This window comes from Brassica napus, chromosome C9, assembly GCF_020379485.1.
Source record: "Brassica napus cultivar Da-Ae chromosome C9, Da-Ae, whole genome shotgun sequence".
Lineage (NCBI taxonomy): Eukaryota > Viridiplantae > Streptophyta > Magnoliopsida > Brassicales > Brassicaceae > Brassica > Brassica napus.
In genome coordinates this window covers 47306340-47320703 of record NC_063452.1, presented here as the reverse complement: position 1 = coordinate 47320703, position 14364 = coordinate 47306340, and the positions used below count along the sequence as shown (strand labels likewise).

At 35.5% G+C, this 14364-nt stretch overlaps 3 protein-coding genes across 3 annotated transcripts; all 3 read right to left on the bottom strand.

Annotated features, from left to right (window-relative positions):
- Window positions 1-1543: 1543 nt before the first annotated feature.
- LOC106443428 lies at window positions 1544-2092 on the bottom strand. Its single transcript, XM_013884992.3, has one exon. The coding sequence runs from the start codon at window positions 1872-1874 to the stop codon at window positions 1575-1577; it is 300 nt and encodes a 99-aa protein (XP_013740446.1). The 5' UTR covers window positions 1875-2092; the 3' UTR covers window positions 1544-1574.
- Window positions 2093-7127: 5035 nt separating this feature from the next.
- Window positions 7128-8921, bottom strand: LOC106441735. Its single transcript, XM_048768050.1, has one exon. It carries the CDS (start codon window positions 8919-8921, stop codon window positions 7128-7130), a length of 1794 nt encoding a protein of 597 aa, XP_048624007.1.
- Window positions 8922-9718: 797 nt separating this feature from the next.
- On the bottom strand, window positions 9719-12976 carry LOC106437652 (pumilio homolog 12-like). The gene is made up of 6 exons (XM_013878576.3): window positions 12667-12976; window positions 10786-12083; window positions 10546-10709; window positions 10197-10455; window positions 10001-10117; window positions 9719-9911 (listed from the first exon to the last, which is right to left on the bottom strand). Exons 2-5 carry the CDS (start codon window positions 11986-11988, stop codon window positions 10010-10012), a joined length of 1734 nt encoding a protein of 577 aa, XP_013734030.2. The 5' UTR covers window positions 11989-12083; window positions 12667-12976; the 3' UTR covers window positions 9719-9911; window positions 10001-10009.
- Window positions 12977-14364: the final 1388 nt, after the last annotated feature.

Genomic DNA, 14364 nt, shown 5'->3' with positions numbered 1-14364 from the left:
AGAAACTTCATTTAATAAATATCCATATTAAAAGTGTACTATATATATATGTTAATATCATTTAAATTTAATTATATATCATATATGATAGATAAAATTGATTGTTTTGATTTACTTACCCTAAAATGATTGCGAATAAACAAGAGTGATAGTTTGATTTATATGCACACGTTAATTTATTACATAATAGTAACTGATTTCTTAGTTATGTAATATATATACTTATTATTTTATTAAGATTTCATAATATGCAGAAAAACATAAAACATAAAATAAATAATAAATATAAAATATTTATTCTGCAAAAGGTGCAGATCAAATAGACCCGAGATTTTTCGACCTAAACATTAGGTTCTTATGCGGTAAGTGATTTTTTGACCTAAAATTTTATCAAAAATAGGATCAGCTCATCAGTAAAAAAATTATGTAATCAACAAAAAGTTAAAAAAAAATTTTTAAAGATCAAAATATTAATTCAATCAAAAATATACATTTATTTTTCCGTATAATATTTTTTAAATAATTTTTATATAAATTTATCATGCGCAAAGTGCAGGTATTATCCTAGTAAAAGGAGTATTAAGAGTGAAATAGTGGATGTTTTTACAAGATTGTGTGAAATTCGGATCTGATTTAGTTGGAAACAAACCTTTCCCATTTTTGGGCAAACGAGACCTTTCTTCCATGGAAAATGGCGACAAAAAGAACTTGAATTGGGATCCTGTAAACGTCTCAAACATTAAGAAAAAAGCCCACCAAGAACTTTAGTTAGTAGGATAAACACATTATCTCAGACTCGGACACACAATAAAGGTTTCAAAATTAAGCAGAAAACTGAGCCTAAATGAATTTGATAATTTGTCCAAAGAAATGAATTTGATAATTGTATACATTACTTTATCTCAAGACCACCCTGCTTCACAAATGATCTTATACACAAGAAGAACATTATCTGAACCGAATCCACAATAGTTTCTGGTAACGTGAAATTATGTATTACCATAGTCACATCTAAAATTAATTATCTAAAAAACACTGATCCACAATTTTTTTTATCTGCTGGAGTATTAAGCTTGAGGAGCTCTCTATCCTTATTATTTACCTCCCAATTTGCATCATTAAATCAGCTGATTAAATACTCTGAAAGCCATTTCTAGATCAAACTGATTTTCCCATACATCGGAAAACAAAATAACTTGAATTGTTTGACTAATCTCTATCAACCAAGATTAAAAAGACAAAGATTTAAACACACTAAAGGTGCTCAACTAGCTAAACATAGAATAAACTCAGTTAATTGATGATCTACATCAAAAGAACAAAGATTTATACAAAAGAATATATCAAAACAAGCTCATCTGGCTCCTAAAATGATGAAATCTTAACCTCTATGCATTCCCCAAATACTCAAGAACTCCTGATTTCCGTAAACAAGGATTGAGAAACATACTCCAATTTATCCAACAATCCCACGAAAGAAAACACCACAAAGATTTTTTTTCTATACAAAAAAGGGGGAAAAAAAAACAAAACACTTTACAAGTAAAAAAAATCAGAAAATACGAAATTTTTGGTCACTCCATACGAAGATGATAGTAATTATGATGATTAACAATAGAAGAAGACGAAGATGATCCATAAACATCATCGTTATCAAGATCATCATCAAAGTAAAGAATCTCTGGAGGTGGTACACATATATAATTCCAGAACCATAACATGAATCGACCTAACTGTTGAAGTGGAAAACAGCAGACGAGCTGCAACATCTCGCCGCTTCTGATTCGATCCGACGGCGGGATCCACCTTAACCGCTGAAATATCTCCGCCGATAAATGGGCTACGGACGTCACCGTGTCGCCGCGGAACACCATGTCTCTCTGCACAATGATCGATCTCTTTGATTTGTCTGTGTGTGTAACTGTGTGTTGTGTATAAACTTAAATGGATGAAAAGGGTATCAGAACTTTTTTACCGAATCGATTTACAGCCAATGTTTAAAAAAAAAACAAATTTGGTTTATAAGAGTGCCATAAGTTTTGTACTTCTAAGAATCTGATTTAAAAACAAGAGGACGAGTTTTTAATTCTTTTAAGGAACATAATTTTTATTTTTATTAAAAAATCATTGGGACATTTGATTAAAAATTGAATTCAAATAAAAAATGAAAACATCACAAACCAACTACTATTAAATTATAAGTCGTTTCTATTTTTTTTATTAAAAGTACCAATTTGGTTATGAAAAGATACTGTTCTTTTACAAAAGTCCAAAAAAGAATCAATCATAAAAATAAAATTGATTTGAATCTTTGTTTAGAATAAAAATAAAAAAAGAAATACTAATTTGAAGTTAAAATGAATAAATTGGCGAAATATATGATTGAATATTGAATGTAACTGATTCTTTCATTTTAGTTACCAAAGTTGTAAACCAAATGACCAAAGGTTTGACTCTTCACCTAAGTGATTTTCACATGTTGACTCAGTAATCATCGCCCGTAAGTTGTGGGGGTTTCAATATTAAACACTTTATTAAATTCGTGTCACGATCAATTCATCTTGTTGGGCACGATCGTCACACTTTATTTATCTTATTAAACTAATTTATTTCAAATATTTTCAGTTTCCAACACGTATGAAACCCATGACTATCTTTTGAATCTTAACTCGTTATTCATTACTCCTCTTTTTTATTCAAAACTTCTGTTCCAAGAAACCGTACCACAATTACGAAACTGAAACATTTTGATATTTGTGGTCATTTCTTGGATGAAAAATCAGTTTTAAGGGGCATTTATTCTAGCGAAATTTGCCAATATGGAACTAAATTTCTAAAGTATTGTCCCCTTAGAACTAAATTCTCTAACCTTGTCCGTATATAATTAATTCTTGCCCCCTTAGAACTAATACTTTGTGAATCTACTGTTTTGTCCTTTTCTTTATAATATAATTAATAAAATTTTAAAAACTATATGAATTAAAAAGGAAATACTTAATTAAATAAAAATAGGGCAATTTTTTCCCAACTCTCGGTCCCGTTCTCTCCGACTCTCTTTCCCAATCGAGAGACGATTTCTTTCTCGCCGGCGACACCTTCCGCCTCTGAGATTCTTGATTCGTCGGAGAGCTTCAATGAGGAGTCACATCGCTTCTCCCTCCTCCTTTTTGCGTATTTCCTCTGTTAGTGCCACCGGTTAGATTATCGTTCTTATCTCCGCCGCCGCCGACGATCGAAGCTGCTCAAGCTCGGGAGTAGCTTCTCCTCCCCGATTAAGGACGATTAGTTTCACAGTTGTTTTCTTTTGCTCTTCCTTCATCTCGGTTCTGACAATTTGAAGGTTAGGCTTTGAAATCCCCTTTACGATTTTGCTTTTTTTTTGTTTGTTCTTTATGTTTATTTGCATGTACTACAAATTGTACTAGATAGAGAGTTAGTTTAAAACACAAATCGAAACAAGTTTATGGTTTTCAGAGGCGGAATGTGGTTGAGTGGGGTGTGAGATTGGCTTGTTGTTGAGGTGATTTTGAGTTGTAGTTTGTTTGGTATCGGCTTTATTAAGGTTTAGAATTCATAATAGACTTGAAAAAGCTAATGACTTTGACATGCTTTAGACATCGATTTTACATACTTGTTTTGGGATCGAGTTTGTTATTTGAATTGAATTTGTTGATAGTATGTAGTCTTTTGTTATTCATTTGGTGCGTAGCTTTGACTCTGTTTTATTTTAGAGGTAAACACATTTGCTAGTTGATTATATTTTGTTTCGATTTGTGTTTCTAAGTAGTTTTGAATTGTAAAAAACTAGTTAAATGTGAGATGGTTATATTTGGTTCGCTGTTAACTTATGGAATTCATGTTTTTTAGGAATGGCTCACCAGTTTCCTAAACGCATTCTTCAAGAAGGTGCTGAGACGCAGATGGATAAGATTAACAACACATGTAGAAGGACGCTTCTGAAGGCAGTAAAGGTGGCTCTGAAAGATGAGTATGAGGAAGTTTTGAAAGACCATGTCTTCGGGCCTCTTCTGGCGATCATAGAGAACAACCTCATCTACTCAGGGAAGATTATTCACAGCTTCATGTGCAAGCAGCTCAGGGTTTCCAAGCTTCACGAGCTGTGGTTTATTTTTGCGAAGAGGCCTCTTAGGTTTTCTATGCAAGAATTTTATGCTGTGACTGGATTGAAGTACAAAGAGGAACCCGACGTAGACTTCATTAACTGGAAGAATGATAAGGGGTTCTGGGCTAATGCGCTGAAGACCAATGCGAAGATCAACTTATATACTATAAGGGATGAGCTCCTTAAGGTGTGTAACGAGTGGTCGTATGTGGACAGAGTGAGGTTAGTGTATCTGTCCATTATACAATCATTCCTCATGGCTAAGGATTGGAAAGTGTATATCCCTCAAGAATACATCCGCTTGGTGATGGATTTTGAGAAATTGAGGATGTATCCTTGGGGTCTTCGCGCTTATGATGAGCTGATTGCATCAATACTCAGAGCAAGAGAAGATGTGCATACGAAGAACAGCTACGTGTTGGATGGATTCTCATATGCGTTTCAGATATGGATTATGGAGGCAATTCCAGACATTGGTTCTATGGTGGGTAAAAAAATAAAAAAAAACGTGAAGAAAATGAGATTTAGGAATTGGAAAGGTAGTGGTAAAGTATCCTACCAAGATATCACCAGCCTAGAGTCCCACTTTGATAAGGTAACTGATATTTCTTCTTTAAATATTGAGTTCAATAAATGTTCAATGTAAGCTTAGTGTTTTGTTTGTTCTTGCAGGGAGAGCTGTTCACATTTATATCATCTACTGGTGATTTCGATGTGATTGCTGATACTGAGTTCCTTAGGGAAGATGAAAAGAAGGACGAAAGAGTTGGTCGTATTGTTGAATTGATCAATGCGAAACAAGACTGGACACATTTCGATTGGGAAGTTGAGTCTTTGCCTGCACATATGGACCTTTCTGATTCAGATTAAGATGAACCGGCTGATGTTGCAGAAGAACCGTCAGCTGTTGCAGAGGAACCGACTGTAGTTGCAGGGGAACCGGCTGTTACTGCGAAAAGAGGCAAGCGCAAGCTAATTGATCCTGGTGCCGAATCTCGAAAGAAACAACTGCTTTGTCAACGTGCGGCTGAACACAACAGTGGTGTCTCTAGTGAAATGAAGACCTTCATTGAAGGTTTATTCACCGCTTCTTTCAACTCTTTTAAGGAAGTGGTGCAGAAGGACATATATGAGCGTTTTGACAACGTTGCCAATGAGGTGGCTCAACTCAAGGAACAAGTCTCTCAGCTTAAGGGTCTATCGGAAACAGTGGGAAAAGGCAACACATCTGAGATTCTCTCTCCTTCAGCAACAATTGGAAAAGACCAAGGACCATCATCTCATAGTACGGGTCCTCCCGCAGCAAAGGGAAAAGGCAAGGCATCTGCAAATGTGGATCCTCCTCCGGTTCGTCGTAGCCCTCGGCCAATAAGAGAGGTAACCAAAAAATGAAGCTCTGTGTATTTTGCTATGTCGACCCTTTTGATGTAATGTCCTTGTATTGTAATATGTAATATATCGGCTTGTATGAACTAATGATGATGACTTGTGGGATTGACTATTTTGTAATGTAATTTTCTATATTTTGCTATGGACTGTCTTTTTAGTATTAATGTTATGCTTGTTTTTATTAACAGGATGTTCAAACTGATGAAAATGAAATGATGGATTTTTTGAAGAATTTGACCAAATCAGCGAGATGTGTAGATAAGGGGACCCAAGACTCTTTACAATAAGCCATGGGGAACCTTTCTCAAGCATCTCATGTTAAAGGTTTTGATCCTTCGCAACATCTGGATGGTGATGAACCAGCTGAATTTGCCACTCCACTGTCTTCGTTTAAGCCTGCGGATTGGAGACCACCTACTCTGAAAGACGTGGACTCACTTGAGGACCGGATACATGATCCCGATTACTCACTAGTGTTTGTCCCTGAGGCATTATGGGGCAAACTTGTTGACTGGACCAAAACTTTCAAGTAAATTGATATTTTTAAATTTTTTTAACAATTCTACCATTTTGATACTGAATTTTGTAATGCAGAGAACTAAAAATTGGACCATCTATGCTCACAAATGAGTTAGTATCTCGTGTCGTCGGACCTTCAGAGCGGCTCCTGAATATGGTCAGTTATTACCTTGTTCCTTTTTATTTTGTGTACACAAACTTACAGTCTTTTATCAAATTATGCAGGAAATTGATGGTATGATGTGGTTATTCACTGAGAGGACTTCCTTGCGGCGATGGTTTCCAAATAAAGTAGCCTTCATGACATGCTTGTTCAGTAATCAAATTACGAACTCTTACAACGAGTATAAGAAGGACAAGAAGAAATTCAAAGTGGGCGGACTGCTACAACAGTATGGCATTGGCGAACTTCCAGCACACGGACGAACAAGACTAATGTGGGATCTTGATGTTAACCGCATCTTGATGTGGTTTAAATAAAGTAGCCTTCATTATGTTTTGCGTTTTGAAACAGAGAAAAAAAAGAAAATCATCTTTTTAAGTGGGTGGACGAGGCTCTGCTTGATGAGATTGAAAGGATGTCTGAGCATCAGGCGAGAGTTGCTGAGGAAATTGAAGATCTGAGAATTTCCATGAAGAAGACAGTGCAGGAAGAAGTTATGAACCATAAGCATTCGCTTGATGTAGGTTGCGTAGGAACCCTTTTCAGTTTGTTATGTCTCTGGTCCAAATGTGATTGATATTGTAATGGTTCTCTGATTCAAGTTACATTTTCAAATATTGAACCAATCTGATTTCCAGTTTTATTGTCGTGTTATGAACAACGTTATCAAACAAACCTAATTTTCATAGTCTCTAAAACATAGTATCCTAAAAAATGTGAAACATAACTTGCATAAATCAAGATGAACAAAGCTGAAACATAACTTTGATAGTCTCTGAAACATAACTTGCATAAATCAAGATGAATAAAGCTTGCGTAAACAGAACTTGCATAAAATCTGAAACATAGTAACCAAAAAAAAACTGGAAACATAACTTGCATAAATCAACATAAACAAAGCTTGCATGAAACAAACTGAGTATCCTATATTGCTCAATCACATGTTCTCCTATCGTGCCCTCGAATCCCACATTGGCTACATTTGCGACCTTTAGAGCCTTGATTTCCTTGTGACGAACGGATCTTATCTTCGGCTGTCTCGTATCTGCGTTTCTTTCTTCTACCTGCAGCTCGTCTAGACTCTGGAGGAAGGACTTTCGTCTGCTCCACATGAGATTGAACAGTCCAAGCATCTTCAGGGACACCAATAGGATTTATGCTTTCTTCATAAGCCGTGCGCCATGACGCAGTAGTGTATATGTCGTCTGTGAGTGTGTGTGCTTGTATTCCAACACTGAAGCCTGCTTTTATGGCGTGCCTGCATGGGATTTTCATCAGATCAAACTTCCCACAAGAACACGTGCGTCTGACCAAGTCAACCATGCAGTCAAAAGTGTCACCTTGAACCAAAAACCTGTCATCGCTAATCGGGAAGACCTTAAACTTTTTACCCTTCTCAATTCTTCTGTCTATCTTCTTCTCCACAGCAATGGTCAGTGGCTTCGAGTGCTTAGAACTTAAAGTTCTACGTTGAAAAAACCATCGAGTCATCATTTCCCTAATGCTGTCCATTAGAGGTATTACTGGAAACTCTCTAGGCGTACGCAAAGCAGAATTTATCGACTCCGCAGGGTTAGTAGTGTTGATATCATACCTGTAACCCGGGAATTGACAACGAGCCCACTTCCTCACATCGGCTTCTATTAGATAATTCCCAATTTCAGGACTAATAGAGTAAATAGCAGTGAACAGCTTACGAAAATCAGCAGCTCGATAAGCTTTAGAAGCCTTTGCAACCAAACCAGCCACACCTTTCCCACTAAAATATGTTACGACATTATTCAGCAAGTGGTGAATGCAAATTCCGTGATGAGCTTGCGGGTACACGTTAGCAATAGCTTTAGCAATCGAGGAATTCCTATCAGACACAAAAGCTAAACTATGCTCGTCAGCAATGACCGCATTAAGTTGTCTCATAAACCAGTTCCACGCAAGGTCATTCTCTGAGTCGACAACTCCAAATGCAATAGGATATAAACTAGAGTTTCCATCTAATGCAGTAGCAACCAGTAATACCCTTTTGTATTTGCTCTTTAAGAACGTCCCATCCACAACAATAACTTTCCGAATTGCAACATAGAAACCGCGAAGACTCTGACCAAAGGAGATGAAGAGGAATCTGAATCGCCCTTCAGAATCCATTTCATAAGACGTGTGTGACCCTGGATTAGCTTCTCTCATCATGTGCAAGTATTTGGGAATTTTTTCATAGCCTTCCTCTGGAAGGCCTTTCACTTTGTTGATTGCATACTCACGTGCATCCCATGCCAAAGAATAGGATATCTCAAGTCCATGCTCTGAACGCATATACTGGACTATATCATTAGATCTCGGCCCTTCTTTAGCAGTTTCATACATATGCATAACCAGAGTACCAATTGTTTTTGCTGAAGCTATCCGAACAGAACCCTTCCTTTTGGATGCAGCACATGAATGATGAGGTACATACTTTTTGATGATAAAATAAGATGAACCAGGTAACCCCTCTGCACGAACACGCCAGCTGCAATCATCATCTGCGCAACGAATGTACCACATTTTTTTATCCGACTTGACAAGCTTATAGTCGAAATTATGTTTCATTGCACATATTTCGAATGCTGCCTTCAAAAGCGTTTTCGAAATAAAATGTTGACCCTCCTTCACAAAATCCACCAAAGAAAATCGCACATCATTTCCATTGGTCTTCTCTTTGTCACACCATTCAACCTCTTCTTGTGAATCCATAGTTTAGATAGGAAAAAATTAGAGAAGAAGAAAAAAAAAGAAATCGTTAGACAATGATGAAGAAGACCACAATTTAGGAAAAATAACAATTAAAAAAGGAAAACAAAATATTTAAAAGATTTAGAGAATATTTCATAACCGTTTTTACCAAGATTTCCGGATTTTGTTTACTAACCGTTATAGAACTTGCATTCTACCAATTTAGAAAATAGAATAATAAATAGGATGTTATATACTACTACAGTAGATATAAAGATATGTTGTAGATTGTATTTTCTTGTGTGGTTTATAATAAGGAAGGATTTAGATTTCATTTTCTAGCGCGGTTGATGAGATGACATTGTTTAGTGTTTTAAATCTACCAAAAATATAGAGCATAGAGGAAATCGTGAACTTCATATTCTGCCTTACTAGTTGTATACGTTTTCGTTATAATATGCAGCCTACATGCCTTAGAACATTGTGTTTCTTTCAGATTACGTATTCTAAACCGCCATAGATGGCAGATATGGTTAACTAGCACATTTAGCCAATTTTTCTAATTATTATGTAAACATCTTTTGATGTCAAAAATATTTTTCTCACATGCACATGCTTATCTACATTAAGTTAACTATTTTTCCATATTTTTTTTCCTTTGTAAAAAAAATCTTATGAATTTTTATATACAAAAAGGATAGTCACTGTCCAAATGTGTGAAAAGTTAATTTAGTTCTAAGGGGACAATACTTTAGAGATTTAGTTTCATATCTGCAAATTTCCCTTTATTCTATTCATAATTGATTTTCCGTTTTTTATGCATAATAGAAGCATTTAATATGATCTTTCAAAACATAGATGAATGTAAGACGATTAGATCAAAGCCGTTCTCTTGAATCTTTTGTCTCTTTGGATCTTTTAAACCAAAAACATGCGAATTCTACTCTTATTACACATTACATTTACAAGGTAACTTTACCAACAACACAGGCCAACACATTTGGTACAAATCTGCAAATATTGTCAAGAAAAAAAAAACATATTAATTGTAAAGCAAGAGACAAAAAAAAAAGAGTTTCAGTTTCAAGGATACTTTTTACCTGCTGATTTTACTTCTTCGAGTTAAGTGCAGAGAGGACTTTTTTACCGTAAGGATTGGTACGAAGAGATGAGATAAAAACTTTAATGGCATCAACCAAAAGTCCATGTAGAACCCCCTGCACCAGTCTCATCATTTAGATACTGAATCTAAATCAACCAACAATTCTGATTTGTCTTTATTCTTTTTTATGTTACCTTGGATTGCTTAAGAGCTGCTTGAATGACATAGTTTCCGTAAGGATCCAACATAACTTGATCAAGACGACCATCGGTTACGAGCTCTCTGATGATGCGAGCTTGATGTTTGTCATCAGCTAGTGTCAGACACTTCTCAACCACATTGCTGCTACATTTCTGCATCGATAACTCGGTGTAGTTCCCTTCTAGTTGCTCAAGGATTTCGTTGACAGCCCATTCAAGGTGTAGCTCAAATACATATTGAAGAGCGTAGTTCCTGCCATATAAAAAAAAAGTCTGCATGTTATTATCTCCATAATCTACAAGCAAATGGTCATAAAAAACTCAAAAGAGGAAAGTTGCAAACCCAAAAGGGTCTTGAGAGAGGAGCAGAGCATTGGAGGCAATCTCAGAGACTAAGCGATCTTTTTGTTCTCCTACGAAATAGCCAATACATTTCTGAAGCACACAACATCCATGTCTATCAGTTGCAAGCTCAACACAATGTGTCATCGCAGCTCCAAAAAGAAACTGAAGAGACAAAAAGAAAAGGGTCACATCTGAATCTTTTATTTATTTAAAAAAAAACAGTGAAGCAAGTTGTTACCTTCTTACAGTGAGGTAACAGATACTGCAAGCACCGTTGAACAACGTGGTTACCGTTCACATTCTTCATCAGAGTCACAATGCCATGCCTCAAAGCAGAGATGAAGATTGAAATCTCCTCTTGTCTCTTAACCGTTTCAACAATCTTTTGAACAACTCTAGTCCCGTGCATATCACAAGAGATTTTAATAAGAAATCCTGGTTTTCTAGCTATGGAACAAACAATCTGCATCCTCTGATCATCATTGCACACTTCGAGCAGCTTCTGAACTAGATAGTTAGCAAAAGGATCAACCATAAGCTCGCTCATATAGTCAATGATCTCGTTAAAGATCATTTCGATATCGTTCCCATCTCCCTCAGCAAATTTCCTCTGAAGGAAGCGGCAACCGTGCTGATCTTTCACCATGTAGTAGATCTTACTTCTTGTATCTGCTAGAGAGTTGTAGTACTTTGGAGGCTGCAGCCTTAGACTGTTGAGGCTGGTTGAGAGATCTGCTTCATCGAGTTGATGATGGTTCTGTAACCGAAGTCTTCTGTTTTGTGAGTCTTCTTCTCCGAGACCGTACTTGATGACTTTAGCTGTGTTCACACCGAGCGGTGATCTCACTAGAAGCTTCTCCGGATAGTACATCTTCTTACTTAAACTCCTCACAAGTTCATCACCATCTTCTCCATTACAAAACAAGTTTCTGTTAGACTGTTGAGGTCGGCGATAGAGGCACTGTTCTTCTTGGAGATTAAACCTCTCTTCTTCAACATTCCTCCAGTTGATATGCGGCTGATCCAAAGACGGATGATGAGACAGAGAGGATGGCATGTTGTAATGCTGCGGCTGAGGAGGTGAGATATTTGAAAAGCAACCAAGGTGCTGAAGGTTCCTACGCATTTGAGAATCGAGTTGTTTTCTTGAATCAAACTTGTCTGCATATACACAAGGTGGAGAGTGGTAAGAAGGAATGGACATAAGGTTGGGGTTCTCCGGAGTTTGATTTGAGATTCCAAAGTTTAAGTTTGATTCAGCAAGGGAAGATGTGAATGCGTAGTCACCGGGAAGATGAAGGTTTGGCGATGATCTGCTTGAGCTATAACATAGAGGAGGGAAAGGGCTGTTGTAGTCGTTTCCTGAAGTAACTTTGGGAATCTCTAGAAGAAGCTTCTCAAATTCATCAAACTCTGCCTCATCATATCTTCTCTGATCCATCCTCAAGGTCGATCTATAGTTTATACACCACTCAACTGATGGACAAACCCGACCTTTCAACTCCTCTGATGATGTAAGAACTAAAGTGCTGATAGCTGAAACAAAAACACTTGAGTTTGAATGAAATTACACCAACGAAACTATTGTGTGAAAGTTGGATGTAAGAAACAGACAAAATAACTTAGTGTAAAGTGTAAACAACTGTAAAAACAACATTGGTTGGTCCTTAGAAAAAAATACATCAAAAACAGAACTTTGGGATACGAATCCACCACTAATCAGCAATACACAACACCACTGTCTTGTCTTACAAGATAATTTCAGTGTCACCAGAAGCTAATCACTAAAAAAGAAGCACTTGAAAATAAATCTTCTTTTATTGCAGCAGTGTGAGAGAGATCAAACACAAACACAATCAACATGAATCACGAGTCCTTAACACAGAAACAAGAACACAAAAGGCTCATCAGGAGGAACTCTCCACGATCACACACAAATCTTAGAGAGGAAGATCAGTTCTGAGATAATGTACGATGATCAAATACCATGAAACGGTAGAAAAGAAATTATAAAGAGAAAAAACTCACAATCACAAACGAAAAATCCGATCTTTAGCTTCCGATTTAAAACCAAAAAAAATAAATTAGTGATGACAATGTGAGAGAGAAAGTGTTTTACCAGTGAGGTTGAAGAAGCAAAGATTCACATATACGAAAAAATCTCCAATCGGCAAAAGGTAATGAGGGAGGAGAACAATCTCACACACGCAAAGAGAGAAATAAAGGAAACAAAAGATAAATTAAAAACTACAAAAAGAAAAAGAAACCATTTTTTTTCAGAAACAGGAAAAATAATGAACGAAGAAGAAGAAGAAGAAAAAGAAGAGAGAACAATACTGAGATATGAAATCGGATGAAAATGAAAAAAAAAAAAAAAGTTTCTAGGAAAATTGAGAGGAAAATGTAAAGAGAGTGCGGGGGGGTGGGGGGGATAATTACTAGAGACAGAGAGAGAGTGTTTCTTTATATATATATAGGTAGGCGGCGTGAAGAAGAAGAAGAAGAAGAAGAAGAAGGACAAATATTAAGAATTTAAGTTTTAAAAAGAGGATTGAAACATTTTTATGTTATAAAAACAAAATTAGACGATGAAAAAAATAGGATCTTTTGATTTATTTACTTATAAAAATAGGAGAACTGAAATACATTGTTGAAGTGAATTAAGTTGAGAGTTAATTAGCTGAATGTATATGGAGAAGTGGGTATTTAAGGTAAGTGGGTACAAGTTAAATTAAATTAAATGAGAAGAAAATAGGGAGGGAAGATGAGAAGAAGGAAGTAAAGATGCATGAAAATGGAAAGGTCTCTTGGGTCACAACTCATAAGTCTCTCTCTTACTTCTTTTGGGTACGTTTCTGTCCCTTTTTTCTTTCCTTTTATTTATTGGCTCTCTGTTCCTTCTTCTTCTCTCTATGTGTGTGTATAATATATAAACGTAGACATGTACACTCTTCTATACACGTTTTATAACGTATATTTCTACAAACACTTTAAAAGACTCTTTTGTACACGCTCCATATTTAATTATGTTTCTAGTATATAAAATGAATCTTTGCAAGGTTTCTTTTTTTTTTGCACAAATATTTAAATGTGAATGCTACGCAAAGTTTGAACAAAAAATTTCTTCTTATTGTGACTTGTGATCCATTATTGCTGGACTTACATGCATTACGATAATTTTAGGGTTGACACTTGAACAAATTCAGAGATATGGCAAGTTATATTTTTAAACAAAGTATTAAAAATTAACTACGTGATGATTGATGTATTTTTTTGTCAACAATATGTATTATAACAGTTTAGGTTTGCCACTTAGATAAAATTCACAAAACAATATAAAAATGGCTAAGAGATATGACAATTCGTATTTTTATTATTTATAAAACATTGTGAAATTGAGATATTTGACAACTCGTATTTTTTTTTCTCTTGTTTCATTTTCAACAACATGCATCATATCATTTTTGGGTTTGACACTTAAATAATATATACAAATCCGTATAAAATATGATTGAGGAATATGACATACATATTTTTATTTATTAAATATATATAGTATGCTATCTATAATTTATAACAAATGTATGTGTTACTTATAATTTAAACTTTCCATATCATTTAAACTTTTTTAAAAATCACTTTAAATATTTCATAAAATGAGTTGAAAGTAGAAACTAAATGAAAATCTGCTAATTATTATCCTAAATTCGATACCCATTAGATATAGATATTGATTTTTCCCGTGTTCATGGCCACAATTCAAACTATTTCAGGTCATTCAGTTATAAATGAAAAGTTGAGCACTAAACAAATCAGA

Excerpts from the sequence above, each read along its gene's own strand:
- LOC106443428 (XM_013884992.3), bottom strand. The coding sequence starts at position 1,874 with ATGGTGTTCCGCGGCGACACGGTGACGTCCGTAGCCCATTTATCGGCG.
- LOC106441735 (XM_048768050.1), bottom strand. The coding sequence starts at position 8,921 with ATGGATTCACAAGAAGAGGTTGAATGGTGTGACAAAGAGAAGACCAAT.
- LOC106437652 (XM_013878576.3), bottom strand. The coding sequence starts at position 11,988 with ATGGATCAGAGAAGATATGATGAGGCAGAGTTTGATGAATTTGAGAAG. Across the intron at positions 10,456-10,545 it reads CTCTCTCAAGACCCTTTTGG|GAACTACGCTCTTCAATATG; the intron begins GTTTGCAACTTT and ends TTTATATGGCAG. Across the intron at positions 10,118-10,196 it reads CAGCTCTTAAGCAATCCAAG|GGGGTTCTACATGGACTTTT; the intron begins GTAACATAAAAA and ends AGACTGGTGCAG.